At 55.5% G+C, this 14,823-nt stretch overlaps 2 protein-coding genes across 2 annotated transcripts in view; one reads left to right on the plus strand and one right to left on the minus strand.

The window, feature by feature from the left end:
• Positions 1 to 7,324, plus strand: part of AGPAT2 (1-acylglycerol-3-phosphate O-acyltransferase 2) — a 10,087-nt gene extending 2,763 nt beyond the window's left edge. The window contains exons 2-6 of the mRNA XM_009892329.1: positions 3,433 to 3,566; positions 3,839 to 4,014; positions 4,203 to 4,298; positions 6,012 to 6,084; positions 6,987 to 7,324. Coding sequence (XP_009890631.1) covers positions 3,433 to 3,566; positions 3,839 to 4,014; positions 4,203 to 4,298; positions 6,012 to 6,084; positions 6,987 to 7,138 — 631 coding nt within the window. The 3' untranslated portion in view covers positions 7,139 to 7,324. The remainder of the gene's footprint in view (positions 1 to 3,432; positions 3,567 to 3,838; positions 4,015 to 4,202; positions 4,299 to 6,011; positions 6,085 to 6,986) is intronic.
• Positions 7,325 to 10,396: 3,072 nt separating this feature from the next.
• EGFL7 (EGF-like-domain, multiple 7) overlaps positions 10,397 to 14,823 on the minus strand; it is a 13,268-nt gene continuing 8,841 nt past the window's right edge. The window contains 4 exon segments of the mRNA XM_009892260.1: positions 10,397 to 10,726; positions 12,751 to 12,913; positions 13,274 to 13,338; positions 14,205 to 14,369. Of these exon segments, the coding sequence (XP_009890562.1) occupies positions 10,704 to 10,726; positions 12,751 to 12,913; positions 13,274 to 13,338; positions 14,205 to 14,369 (416 nt within the window). The 3' untranslated portion in view covers positions 10,397 to 10,703.

The following is a 14,823-nucleotide window of genomic DNA, read 5'->3' on the forward strand; positions in this document are numbered from 1 at the left end:
GTGCCCTCTGATGGTGGCCAAGCTGCTGCTGGAGAAGAGCAGCTCCTCTACACACGAAGGTATATTTTAAGGGCAGAGCTGGCGCTTCCCCCTGTCAGCACAGGAGAACTTGGGCTCCTTGCTTTGCTGTCCTCGCTTTGCAGCTTTTTACCTCCTCAAGGCACCCGTGTCCAGGCCAAGTTACATGGCTGCAGGGCAAAGGGGAGCCCTGTTGCCTTAATACATCCTTTTGGACCAAAGGTGTGGCAGCGTCTCGGCTGGTGGAGCTGGACTTTGCTTTGTGGTGTGGCTCTTGCAGGCAGGGCTCAAGGTGGAGTGAGCGGGCACAGGGCACCACCATGCTGCCTCACCGGCTCTGCCCTGCCCACCCCAGCCGATGGGTTGCCATCATCTGCTCAGGTGGTGTGGCCCCAGGCACTGGAAAGAGCAATCTGCTCTGGGATCTCCAGCCTAGCTCTGTTTCCAGTTTTGGTTGCCTTGGCTGGCTCAGGAGCAGCTTTCCATTGCACGACCAGCTTTGCCGCTTGGGGAATTTATGATGTTAGTTGTGGAGACACTCTCTTTCTTCCCCACCCCTAAAACTTTGTAAATCTCCTGTAAACTTAAAGGAGCTCCTTGGGAACAAGAACTCCTTGCACTGAACATCTCCTCATGTTGAAACTCGGAGCTGAATTTTGGCCAGAACCGCCCTTTTCCTGTAACTTAAACCCATCGTTTCCATGTGCTGGCACTGGCTGATGGTCCTGGTCATGTATCCCAGCCCCTGGGAGGTCTGTGGCTGAGTTGATCCAGTGAGTTCCTTAGTTCTGCATCATCCCGGTCTCCTTATTCCAGCTTGGGGAAGGGGGTTGGAGCAGAGCGCATGCTGGTGGACAGACAGCGATAACAGCATCACTGCCCGGTGCAGAACACCCTGTCCTTGTTGTGCTCCTGGCTCCAGTGCCAAGCTGGTGTGACTTGGAAGAGGTTGCCCTCTGTGTCTGGTAGAGATAGTGCTGTTTATCTAGTGGCGAAACCTCTTGCAAGAGCTTCCAATCCGGTAAGCACGCTTCATTAATCCTTGAAAATCAGAGTATCCTAAAAAGGCCTCTGTCACAGGCTGCAGAGCAGAGCACATGAAGGTGGGGCTGCTGGATTTCAGACTCCGGCTGCTACGGATGCACTGAAAAAGCACATTGCCTTTCATTTTTCTACTCTCTCCTTGTGTCTGGCAATAAGCGCATCAGACTTACAGCTCTCCGCGGCTGTGACTGGATCGTTCATACCAGCAGAGAAGCTGCTTGCAGGGATGAAGGGGAGTAGGACCTACCTGCTTAACCCTGTGGATGACGTGGCCAATTCAGCAGGGCTGCCGGTCACCTGGTGGCTCTTCGCTTGCTCTGAGCTCTGCCCCTTTGCCTCTTTCAGTGGCTCAGGCCACATCTTGTGCAAGGAAACGCTGGCTCCTTACTGGCAGGAGGAAGTTCGATGGTTGCTCTTGAGTAATGTGTAACCAGCCTCTCCTGGCAGCTACGGAGCAGCGTGACTTCCAGAGCAGTGACCTCTTTTTTGGTTGGCAGTCAGAAGGGAGGAGAAGTGGGATTTAGGTCAGTCTGATGGCATGGCATCCACCATGACCTCACTGATTCATGTCACCCTGCCTCTACTCACCTGCCCCTTGTCTCTTCACCTGGACTGCCCTCCCGTAACCTTGATGCAGGCCCATGGTGCTCGGGAGCTCTGCAGCCTGTGCACCTCCCCATGCCCTTTCCCTGGGTGCGGCTCTAACCTTTGCAGCAAATTTGAATGACCCGGGACTGATAGCTGCAGTGTCACTCAGATGTGTCACCTGCGGGCATTGTCCTGGCCTGAGCTCCAGTTTCAAAGCCAGGGCCTAGGCAGTCTGCGTGGTGGGTCACCCCACAGAGATAGGAACCCCAGAGCGGGTAGGAGCAAGCCAGGGAAAGTTGCCTTGACAGAGGCACACGGTTGAAGAGTTGATGGTTGGGATGGGGAGACTTTTGGAGAACAGATGCTGGGAGCTGCTGCCAAGTTAGGATAAGATGCTGTCTGGATGCTCCCCTCCCACCCCAGGTGACAGGGATGCTTCCCAGGCTGGTGGTGCTGTGCCAGGGAGATAGTGGGCCCTGAGGCAGGGCGTCTAGGTGCTTTTTGGAGGGCAGGTCAGCTCCTGAATCTGCTCTAGGGGAGAGCAAGGCAGAGCTGGTGGCTGCTCCTGGGGCCTTTCTTCATGTGCAAACTCTGCCTCCTGTCCTGGCGAATGGCTGTTCCCCTGCCCAAAATAGCGCCGTGTGCTGCCAGCTTCTGGCTGCGTCCTTTGGCCCAGTTGGAGGGTCCTCAGCTCCCACCTGTCTGGGGGTGGCATAGACGGGCCCTGCTCCCATGGGCTGGCAGGGTCTCAGCTGCGAGCCTGGGCTGGGTGTGCTCAGCAAGGGCATGGCAGCCTGCTCCATGCGTTGGCAGAGCTGAGTGGAGCTTCTGCCAGGTGGGGTCCCAGCCCTCAGGCACAGGGGAGGAAAGCTGGGAGCTTTGTGGACAGAGCTGTAGATCCGCTGGGGAAGTGAACTGACAGGCAAAAGCTGTTTGCTTGAAGATGGGTTTGCTGGGGGCACCTACCCTCTGCCAGGCTGTGTGGGGAGCATCCTGTTTGCTGCTTGCAGCCTTGCGTCTTACAGGGAAGTGTTTCTCACCTTCATTCTCCTCCTTTCTTGGACTCCCCTGGTGTAGTGACACCCAATGTCTTGTTTGTATCGTTAAGCAGCATCTTCCAGCACTGCAAGGAGCAGAATTGGCAGAGCCTTCTTTAGGTGATAGCAGGCTAATACCCATGTGCTGGGGAGTGGCAGCTCCTAGAACTGTTTGAACAACTTGTGGGGCTCTACTGATTGCAGGAGGAAAACACTGGAAGCATCAGAGCAGACTACAGCCGTGGCACAGGGGGAAACAACAGCACAAAGTGGATAGGACTGGCAGCAGGAGGAGTGGTCCTTGATTCAGTGTTGAAACCAGGGTCTGTCCTTCCTGGACTGTGGAGGGCTTCTAGTTTGCCCTCCGTTTGCAGGGCTCATGCAGTTGCACTAGGCTGGACTCGCCTTTTCCAAAGAGCTCATAGTAAGCCTGGTTGTGAGCTGATGCTGTCAGCTTGAAGTAAGCATGAACAGTCGAGTCTAGCTGTACCGGCCTCAAAGTCACCATCAGCTTCCCCCAGGCTTCTAGTAAAATTCCTACACTGAGAGTGGACAAGGCTTAGCATTCAACTGAAGTACCTTGAGCACCTGGGACCATGCAGGACAGATATTTGGATGGACCACAGAGCAAATGAGACTGGAGGCTCTCTGTCACAGGGGCTGCCTTGTCTCCTTCCACCCATGCTGGGTATAGCAGACCCTGTCACCTCCCTGCCCAGTTGCTGACTGCTCTTCTCTTCTGCAGAATCATCAGAGCCGTGGTCAAGACCTTCAAGTATTTCTTTGGCGTGAGGTTTGAGGTGAAGGGACTGGAGAACTTCAAGGTGGAGGGCCCTGCTATCATTGTATCCAACCACCAGAGCATCCTTGACATGATGGGTGAGGAGCTGGTGGGAGGGAGGGAGCGGTTCTCTTGCTCACCATCAGAGAAATGCTGCTTGCATCTCCTGGCCAAGCAGCCCCCTGCCCTGGCTGGTCTAAGCTACCGAGCCAGCTGGTCCAGCTTTCTCTAGCAGTGCTGGTTGCAGGAAGGGTCCCTGCTCACTCTGAGCAATCGCACCACATGCAGCACCCCAGGTACTGCTCAGCTTCAAGTGCTTCTCAGATTGTGCCCACCTCAGATTATGTCTCACCCTCTACCATCACATTAGGGCTGATGGAGGTCCTGCCTGACGACTGTGTCCAGGTGGGCAAGAAGGAGCTGATGTACGCTGGCACTGTGGGGCTCATCATCTACCTCGGTGGTGTCATCTTCATCAACAGGAAGAGCACAACCAGTGCCAAGATGGTGATGGCAGAGGTGGCCAAGAGTATGACAACTGACAACGTGAGTGTGACTGTGGCATGTGTCTGGGTATCCAGGGGAGGCACGGGGGGATGTGGCACTCCTGCTGCTGGCTCTCCTGAAGCTACAGCCACCTGCAGCTCTTGGCAAGGCTGGCTGGTGGCTCGGCCAGCAGGAAGGGGGCAGTGCAAGTGGATTGCTGGAGCACAGCCTTATCTCCCCTTGTACAGGTGAAGGTGTGGGTGTACCCAGAGGGCACAAGGAACTGCACAGGGGATTTGCTGCCATTCAAGAAAGGAGCATTTCACCTTGCCATCCAGGCACAGGTAATGGGGCTTTGCTCCTGCATGGAAACCCTGAATGCTTTTGCAGCGGCATTGCAGACTGGTCACGCAGTGGTATGGTTTATTTGCTCTCCAGTGAGCTGTGTTCCCAGGTCACAGCTGAGCTCCTCTGCTAAACCACCATTAGGTGTCATGAGAGCTGCCCAGCAGGAGCCAAGAGCCTTTTCCATCCGCTGCAGGAGTGACTTGACCCCTGTGGATGGGGGGCTGCAAACAGTGGAGAAGCTGCCTTGTCCTCTGTCCTGACTGCTCCAGCACTGCATTTCTGGTGTCCCATCTGAAGGGCAGAGCACAGGGGACTGGGACACTTGACCTCGTAGCTTCCGGGCTTTGCAGGCAGTGTCTGTGCCCTGCTCACGGCTGCAGCACAGAGCTTCCTTCTGGCTGGGAGTCCAGCGGGTGCTGAGCTTTGTGAGATTGCATGGGGAATCCCAAAGCTGTTGATGCCTTTCTCAATCCCCCAGGTTGCAATAGTGTGGTGTTGATTCAGGATTGTTAATGCTAGTGCTTTAGAGCAATATCTGGGCTTGCTCTGTGTGGAAATAGCTGTTCCCTCCCAGACAGCCATATGGCACTTCTTGGTATGTCTTAAATGCCTCCTCTCTCCAAAATGACAAGATCCGTGAGCAGTTAGTGGAAGAGCAGACAAACAGCTCCTTGGCTTCAAACAGCTAGAGCTGTCAGGGCCCCTGAAGGAGTGGTGGTGCTTGCCTGGGCAGAGCTCTGGGGCAGTGTGCTGGGGACACTGAAGACCTGGCTGTGCTGCCTGGGCCCAGGTGGCTGTGGGAAGCTGGTCCACCCTGCTCAGCTCCTGGGGGTGAGGACTAGGTGCCAGAGAGGCGGCTGGGAGGAGATGGGTGCCTTCCCTTCCCATGCATGCTCTGCCTTGATTCTCAGGAATGGGATGACTCCAGGCCTGAGGGGAAACTGCTTTCCCTAAAAGAGGTGTTATAGCAGGGATCCTGGAGACGGGAGTAGTAGGTGCCAGATCTCTTGCTGGGTTTGATTGGCCAAGCCCAGGGTGTAGCCTGCACTGTACCCATCCCCATTCCTTCCGGGGTGATGCAACCAAGGCAGGGGCTGGTGGCTGCTGGACGGAAAGGACGATAGTGGAAATGGCACCCACCTCTGCTAACATTCCCCCTGAGTCACTAGCTGTAGATTGTGTCTGTGTTATCAGCACTGAAATAAGGACTCTGTTCCTGCCTTCCTGGCTGTGTCTCTACCTGTCTGAAGCTTCCCTGAGAACAATTGGTTGCAGCCGGTGACTCCTTTTCTTAGAAGCTGAAGGCACACCAGCCGGCCTGCCCCGAACAGGCCTTGCCGTGCTGTACAAGGACATATCAAAACAGGCATCCTCCAATGTTTGCAGGTCAGAAAATATACCTGGGTTTTGAAGTCTGGCTTGAGATGAGGAGCCCCGAGAGCCAGTGCTGACCTGAGGCTGAAGTATAACTTAGCCCTAGTGCCTTTAATGTCCCTGTGCCTTGAGTTGCTGAGGAGTGGTTTTGATCCCCTTTGGCTCTGGACTGTGCCAGCCTTTGGAAGTGCATCTTGCTTGTGGGGCTGTGTGTGCCCTGTGTGTGTGAGAGCCGGGCCAGCTCAGCTCTGCTGCATGGGATTTGCTGCTTATTTCTGGCCTGCCCCGAGTTGCTGCAGTGCAAGTAACTCCTCTTTTTCCTCTTCTTCCCAAAGGTACCAGTGATCCCCGTGGTATATTCCTCTTTCACCACCTTCTATAACCCAAAGACAAAATTATTTACATCAGGTACGAAAGAGCGTGAGGGTCTTTACAGTCACGTGGAGAGAGGGTTGATGCTAGACCCATGTGGAGATCTAGTTCCCAAGGGTGTGGGAGGGAAGCAGAGCTGGGGTGACCAGGTGGAGTTCTTCTGGGAGATGTGTGGAGTAAGTTCAAAGCACTTGGCACCAGAGCCTGGGCTGGGCTAACTCAGGAAAGAATCTAATTAAATACAATGAGGGATGTTTTCATTAAAAATTGAACACCACCTCTCCCTGTCGTAACTGGCACAGCCTGTCATTTGGTGAGGGTTTGGGGAAAGAAGCAGGCGTGCTCTGCCTCCTGACCTTTGAAAGCAGGGACCCCTCTGCAAGCAAACCAAGGAAGGTGGTCGTATCAAAGCTCAGAAATCTGTCAGTACAAGTGTTGGGCAGAAAGTTGGCTTGTAACTCTCATTTTTGGGAGGAAGCCATGCTTGCTGTGCTCCCTGCTGGGGTGGCTGGAGCCAGCCAAAGGTAGAAGGGTTGGGTAGAAGCAGATGGAGGGAGCACCTGGTGCAGGCGGTGCCTGGCATGGCCCTGGAGCTGAGTGGGTCCATAGCCCTCGGCTCCCCCTACTCTTGGCTGGCAGGTGAGGGCAGAGCGGTGACACCGGCCTTGGAAAGGGGCAAGCTCTGGCTGGGATGTCAGTGTGGGGCACAAAGGAAATGCTCTGCTGCTTGGTGCAGCTGTTCGAGGGCAGCATCTAATCCCCACAGCAATCTCTTACCCCTGAGACCAGTGCAGCCTCCACCGGCACTCCAGGGATGGATACCTGAAGCCATGTGAGGAGATGAGGGCTGTGCTGGGGCTGTCCAGGGGTCCTGGGAGGGCAAAGAACGGTGCTCCTGTGGTGTGTGGGTTTCTCACAGGCTCTTCTCTCGTTCCCAGGGAAAATTAAGGTTGAGGTTCTGCCTCCAATAGAGACCAAAGGCCTGACATCAGATGATGTCTCCGACCTCACTGACAGATGCTTCCACACCATGAGGGAGACCCTCTTCAGGCTGTCAGGCAGTCCTAGTGAAGCAAAGAAATCATCATAGATGCTTCTCCAGTGGCATCACTGTGTGGTGGTGACTGAAGGGACCTGTCTGTTGCCAAATACTGAAGGAACGTCTCTTCCTCTGCAGCGACTTCTAATTCTGGGAATGCCACAGACTGGTACACACAGGGAGTCCAGCGAACGCTGAGGTTCCCTGTTGAGTGGATTTCTCTTATGGGTTCATTATCTCACAATGAAACGTCTCCTTTTTCTGAATTTCTCAGGCATCAAACTTGTGCTACCAAAGGGCTCAATGACCAGAGAGGTGAGTTCCCCCAGCTCAGGCAGCTGGCGTGGGGCGACGACAAAAACCTGGCTGGAGGCCGGGCTCTGCCTCACGCGAGTGTCCCTGCACCCATGTTCCTGCAGGTTCAGCTAGTGCTGGCCTGGCCCTGTGCTGTCCCAGATGGAAACCACCAGGCAGTAGTTTGTGTCTGCAAAATGTTGATGCTCAAACAGAGCTGAGAAATCGGGTGAAAATCCAGACTCTAGCAGCGCAGGGAGTGTGGTGTCCTCCCTGGGCAACCTGGTGCACTGCCATCTGGCACGGTGGAGCTCGTGGGCGGTCTCTGGGGCAGGACCTGTCTCCTTGAGAGGTGCCCTTGGGTCATAGCAGCATCTTGTGCTGGGGCTTTGTGCTGCCCAGGCACTCCTGAGCCAAGTCTTTCACTTCTGAAGAAAGCACCTAGGGCCAATAACCTCAGCTGGGCTGCAAAGGGGAATGTATGGGGTCAGTCAGCCTTATAGCGTCTCTTTTGGGCTTGATTGCCGTGTCTGAACAAGTGCCCTCGCTCACCAAGGGGTGCAGCAGTGGGAGGGAAGCTGCAGTCTGACCATGCCAGCATATATGGTCTGGGCAGAGTTTAGCTGAATGCTGTCCAGCCTTGCCAGTTTACTCATCTTCTGAATGAAGCCTCATGTTTGTTTCTACCATTCAGAGCCACCCGTTTGATTTTAAAAATCGCACAGATCTGCCGGAGTCCTGGGCAAATGTATCTGCCAACTCCCTGCCGTGGTTCGACCATGTCACAGTTGTGCCTGCAGTGCTTGTCGCAGATGTGAAGGGCTCTGTCATGTTTATTTTGCCACTTGTCATGGTCAGCACTGGCCGAAAGATGGTGCCTGTCCCGTGTGTCTTTGTGCAGATCTCGGTGGAGCTGCTGCTCTGCAAGGCTTGTAGAACTCCTGCAGAGCTGCAGGGTGGGCGAGCTGCAGCTGTAATGGGGCTTGGAAGGCTTCAGCTCTCCCTTTGGGGGAAATGGGCTCCTTCCCCCGTTCAGATAAAGGGATTTCCCCTGTGCTTTGGTGTGATGGACCAGCAAGGCTCCTGGATCCCTTGCTGCGAGCTGCAGAAGTGTTGATGACCTCTGTGAAGAGCAAGGCTGGGTCAGGTCCATGGTTCCAGGGGGTGACCTTCACCTCTAACTCGGGTTCAGGGAGGCTTTAGCTCTCCTGTTTACAGCGCAGGGTGTATAACCTTGAGACAAACTGCCTGAGGCTACTCTGCTAACTGACACAGCTGGCTCTTGCAGCCTGTCCGGGGCTGCGTTGGTGGAAATGCAGTCATACAGAATTTTGGGGTTAAAGCTTATGGGGGTGGTCCTGTAGAGCCAGTGGTCCCCAAGGGAGGGAGCCCTTGGGCTGAGCTGGTGCTGGCGGTGGCCAGGGGGGCTTTATTGGAGGGGCCTTACAGTACAGACTCAGGGGTCAGACCCGCTGTGGGACGGGTCGGGGTGGGAGGATGGGGACTGAACCAGCACTTTGTAAGAGTGGCAGATAAAGAGCTGTCATGGAGGTTAAACCCAGGAGGGTCCCAGGAGAGCTCCTGGTGGGAGATAACCACATCCTCGGAGTGATTCTTGCAGCGTCCTTCCCTAAGAGGAGGGAGTGGTGCCTCTGTGTGCAGTTGTCTGCTGTTCACTTTTAATTGGGTTGAGAATAATGTATTGTGCTTTAAAAAAAAAAAAAGTACACCTTTGGTTATTTAAATAAAGGAGACTCCTGGTCTTGTGTGGGAGCAGGGGGAGGAGGGCTGCTGTGGGAAGAAGGGTGCTGACCCTTCAGCTCTTGCAAGGGGGTGGGTTTGGTGACTGAGAGGGAATGGCAATGTCCTTGTCCTCACCCTGTGTCCCACAGGCAGAAGTGTTGTTCTGCACTCCAGCCTCACGCTGAGCCACAGCCTGAACTAGGAGGACAAATGCCTGCAGGGACCTGTCACGGCGAAGAAGAAGGTGGTGCCTGTGTGGATGGGAGCCTGTGTCAAAGCAGGGCACTGGAGCAAACACGTTCCCAGCCAGTAACCATCCCACAGACTCGGTGTGCGCAGCAGGAGGGTTTATTTTGGTACAACCCCTGCAGCACCCTGTTGCCCATGTGGCGAGCTGCTCCTCCTGCAGCTACGCTCTAGGCAAGTAGGAAAGCATTGTACCAGGTCGGTCACGTATGCTCTGCTGTGTCCCTGGGCTTGAGTAAACAGTGCTGGGGGGAGGTAGGGACATCTGCTGTGGGCTGACAGTGCAGCGGCCGTCGGGTCCAGGAGAGACTGGCCACCGTGACAGCCGGTGCTCCTGCCAGTGTCAACACGTGGGTGTGCCAGGCCTTGGTCCCCAATCCAGGCATGGAGAGGACTGTCCCTCCCTCCTTGGCTTCACCCTGTTGGCATTACTGAATGGCACAGGTTTGTCCCTGTCTGCTTGGTGCTGCTGATGGGAGTGTTGCAGGGAAAGCTTTTCTATTAAAGCAAGTTAAAAAAAAAAACAAAACAGACTCTGCACCTTCAGGCCCATATAAAAGCTTCATCCTTGTTACTGCTTTGCAGGGCCCAGGGATGATGCAGAGGACTGTGAGCAGGGGCAGGTCGTTTCAGAGCAAGCTGCTGCAGTTGCCATGTTCAGAAGCAGTGAGGCAGCAGCCCACCCCCAGCGCCTGTGGAGGGCGGCTGATCCCAGAGAGCGGAACAGAAGCTGCAGGGATGGGCACCCGCTCCCTGTACCCAGCCAGCACAGTACCTTTGCAGGGACCAGTTGCGCCCATCCCCTGCTGTGACGCCTGGCTTGGGGCTCCCCCCACTGCCACGAGTCCTTTTTGGCCATAGTCCTGCAAATGCAGGACTTGCCCGCACCTTCTTTGGGTGGGAGCAGGTAGGGGGAGCATGGGGGGCAGCCATCCTGCCTGGGCCGGGGCTGGGCTTCTCTGGGAGGTGATCTCCCAGGGTAATGCCAAGGAAAAGCCAGACAAAGCTGAGCACCACACAGGTTCATGTACAGCCAGTCTCTCTGGCACAGCCAGACAGGCACTAACGGCACGAGGTAAGGCATTTATTTTCTGCCTGCTCCAGAAGGAAGGGGGCGAGATGCTGAGCGCTCGCAGTCCAGTTTGGCAGCAACTGCGTGACCTTTGATAAGGCGAGTTGGAAAAGAAAATGGAGATGCTGATGGGAAAACCAGCCTTCTCCTGCTACCCTGTGCCTTCCTGTAGATGATGTGGCTTCATCTTCACCCTGAGGCTGGAGAATGAGATTAGAGCTACAGATGCACTCCGCTTGCTCCAATTCCTCGGGTGCTCGGCTAGAGTTCATTCTTGCAGGAACCTGAGAAGATGGAAAAACAAACAAACAAAACAAAACCCCGATCCAGCAATGTTGTTAGCTTGGATTTGGTTTGTCTCTTTTCCCCAAGAAGGATGACGTTGACTTCAACATCTGTGACTGTCACCCACACTCGCTGCTTTCCCTTTGCCAAACACCCCCAGGCTGGCTCTGTCCTGCCTCATTTGGGACCGGCACTCTCTCCTCCCTGGCATGCCGCAGTCCTCCACAGCCTCAGCTGAGCACGGGCAGTCCTGTGCAAAGTGTCCCCAGGAGGTGGGAAAGCCAGTGACAATAGCGGTGGCTGCTCCAGGGACGGGAGGCTGAGACACGCAGCCGGTGGCTCTGCGTGACAGTAATTGGAAGCAGGCGCTGCTGGTCACCAAAGTCCCCAGTGCCTGGGGAGCAAAGTGGGCTGGGGAGGGGACGGCGTGGGGTGTCTGTGGCACACCTATGTGTTGTGAGTCCGTCGTGCCACTGACTGGCTGTAAGTGTCACAGCCCAGCATGGACACGGCCTGTGCTGAGCTGGGGTAATTCAGACTTCTAGGGGCTCAGATGGTTATGGTTTAAAGAGATCCAAACTTGTGCCTTCGCTGGTGGTTTAAGGAAAAGAAAATGATTTTTAGTCCTTACACACATCCCCACAGGGCAGGCAACTGGAAGGTGCAGTCATATCTTTGTACTCAGTTGTGGAATGCTTTGCAAGGCACAGAAAGTGGATGGCTACTAAACTCGCATGGGATGCCCTGCAAGCCCCAGTGCTTGCTGGGGTACAAAAGGACAGTCTTCTGTCCTCCAGGGACTTTCAAGATCATGAGAGGGACAAAAACAAGTTTTGCTTGCCAGAACAGGCTTGGCAGAAGTTAGTTTCAGGAGTTCGGAGTCAACCCTTGGAATAAATCCATGCTACCTTGTGATACTGCTCACATTCCTTCGTGCTGTCACCAATAATATGTGCAGGGCAATACTAGGAAACTGTCTGCTGGAACACTCTGTGGTTCTGATGATTACCCCTTTCTGAGATGTTTTTTAAGTGTCTATTTGCAGCTACTTAGTCTTCAAACAAGTCCTTTGAAGTCTTTTATATTTAAGCCATTACTGCAGGCAGCGAACTGGGACGGCTGTGCCCTGAAACACAGTTTCCCCTTAAGTCTTTCCAAGCACCCTCGCGTCTCTGGCCTGAGCCCTGGGCTGCTGCTGCGCACAGCTCCTGAGCCAGCCCAGCCATGCCTGATATCTGTGTGGTGTGTTCGACTGGATTTATTGAATGGGAAAACGAGCTGCAAAGAGCTGCCTATCAAAACAGCGTTCCCGTGGTTTGTGCTGTACTCGGTCAAGCTGCAGAGCTCTGGGGAGAGCGCTGCACACACCTCAGGGACCCGAGGGGACGCTGCCCCGCTCTGCGGTGCCGTGGGGGAGCACACCAGGCAGGACCCCCCGCCTACGGCCATTTCACACACGACAGCTCTCGCCAGTGTCTCTCTTCAGAGTTCACTACTTAGGAGACCCTCTCTGGTCCAGTGCTTGGCAAAGGACTGGTCTGTAGACTTCAAAAAGAAATGCCTAAAACTTCCCAGGCTCGTAAATCTGCCAACTTCTGCACGCTCCCTAAACTTTCCTGATTGACTCTTTGGACTGTTAATTTCCGAAGGGTTGAGGTTTCTTTTCTAAGTTATAACGGTGCAGGAAGGGAACACAGCTGATGAGGGCGCTGATTGCGAGACATGACCTACTGCTCATAGTGGTGTCCCTCTGCTTCTGCCCCAGAGCTGCATTTCCACGTGCCGATCTTATGATTTTTGGCTGCTACAAGGACAGTCAGATGGTGCAGCCATAGAAACAGCTTTGAAATGAAGCTAATGGGCTGTTTGTGTTCATCTTTTATTAATTACAGGCTGCTGAGCTTGAGAGAGATATAGATTAATAGTGGCATATGTGTTACTGATCTCACTGGCCCGCATCTGCTCACTGTGGCCAGTGTGAATGGAGTGAGGTACTTCAACCCTGCTTTTTCCAGGCACTTACATGTCTCCAGCCGCTCCTCGAGGAAGGAGATCTGTTCACTCAGGGAGTCGATTCTGTCCAGTTGCTGGAGGGAGTGGGACAGCCGGCTGATGGGGTCTGCGCCGACATCCTCCGGCGCAGATGGCATGAGGTTGTGGAAGGGAGCAAGCACCAACTGGAGCTTCTACAGGGAGAAGGAGAACCGTGAGCGTGTCCTCCCGAGCCACGAGGACCACCCGGTGGGACGTAGCGCGCTGCCTACCGGGGTACACCCCACCGAGGCGGCACACTGGCCGGCTTGTGGGGCTTTGGTTGCGTTCAAAGAGCCGCCGGGCTGCAAGAGCTGCTGCGTGGGCTCTGCCGGCAGCAGGGAGCACAGCTGGGATCGCTGCGGCAGGAGGCCAGCAGGATTATAAAAATAGAGCCAGGGCAGAGGGAAACCCTGGCTGCGAACAGCCCGGGGTGGGAGCTGGCTGAGCGTGGCCTCGAGCCACGACAGGGCGGTGAGGGCAGGACAGGGCAGAGGTGTGTGCTGAAAGCTCACCCGCTCCAGCGCTTCCACTCTGTTCTTCAGGTCGTTCATTTCTTCCTTCATTTCACTGGGGGGACCTGAAAAAGTGACCAAGAAAAAGTCAGTTAGGAAAAGCCCATTGCCCGAGGTGGGGAGAGACATTGCTGCAGGGCTCAGGCCAAGCTCCGCTGCTTTTCGCTCCCCTCCTGGTGACCCCCCGGGGTCTGCCCCACTGGGACCAGCCCCCAGAGCATCAGTTGGATCCAACGCCTGCTGCAAGCACTGGCACCTAATCCTGTTGCTAACGCGCACAAGTTTCTCCTTGCTGCTGGAGTACCTGCAACAAAGCGGGGAATTTTTCAGGCAGTGGGGTGAAAGTGCTTAAAGGATAAGACATCCGGTGAAGCCTGGCCTTTCGTGCCCATGTTGTCAGTTTAGTTAGCACCTGAGTCTGCCCTCTCCCATGGTGGCCACAAAGCCTTGTCCCTGCTGAGGGCCCTGGACAGGGGATAAAAGCTCTTCCAGGCGTTTCCCGCATGATGCCTGTGCCAGCCACAGCGCATTATTACTCACGGTACGAGTTTGAAGTGTCACAGCGCGTACCAAAAGTAATAATGGACCGTCACCAGCGGCGCCCACCACTCCTGGTGGCTCTGGACTTGCCCTGCAGGAAGGATGACGATGATGATGAAGAGAACAGTTGCATCCTGGCCACTGCACACCACGGATGGGCTCTGTCACACTTGCAGATGGAGAATTGGCTGGATTTGTGCGCTGGGAGGTTGTTTGGGTGGTAGGTGGACTCCCGGGTCACTGGGAATAAAGGTGAGGGGTTCTGGCTGTCTTCCCCTCTCCTGTCTCTCGTCACTCCGCCTCCAGCCGCCCTGTGATGCTGAGTGTAAATCCCAGCTTTCCTTGAAGGTCACAAGCAGCCGGGGCTGTCCTGCAACAGGGGACAGGTTACCTGCTTGGCTGAAGGTTTCTGGCTCGGGGGCTGTCACCAAGGGCTGGCACGCTTTGTCGTCGGCAGCGAGGCTGAAGCCATCCCGGCAGGCGCAGCGGTAGCTCCCGGCCGTGTTGACGCAGAGCTGATGGCACCCGTGGCTCTGGCCGGCACACTCATCCACGTCTGAAACCACAGGTAGGGCTCAGTGAGGACGGGGGTGGTGAGGAGGTGCATACCGGGGCACGGACCACTCAGCCCCGCAAGCCGGGGTCCTGCTCCCCCTGCTAGAGCTGTGCGGGCTCGCACGGGGCGGGATGCGATGGGACCCCAGATGGAGCTGGCGTTTGTGCTGGGCACAGCTCTGGGTGCTCTCAGCACCGCAGGGTCTGCGCACAAGACACGCCAGCGCCTCGGACAGCCTTTCCTCTTGCACCCGGCTGGAGTAAACCGGGGCTAACCCCAAGGGTGACCTGGCCTCCTCCCCCCGGCTCACTCCACCCCCCAAAAAAACTGCCAGAAACAAAAGCTGTGGGCAGAAATGTCCCAGCTCTGGCCAGGCGGGCGCAGGCAGCGCTCGGCTCTCATCCTGGATTTACGGCCGGGGTTTTGGCTCCAGCCAGCCATGGCGAGGAGCTAT

This window comes from Charadrius vociferus, unplaced genomic scaffold (genome assembly GCF_000708025.1).
Source record: "Charadrius vociferus isolate BGI_N301 unplaced genomic scaffold, ASM70802v2 scaffold549, whole genome shotgun sequence".
Classification (NCBI taxonomy): domain Eukaryota; kingdom Metazoa; phylum Chordata; class Aves; order Charadriiformes; family Charadriidae; genus Charadrius; species Charadrius vociferus.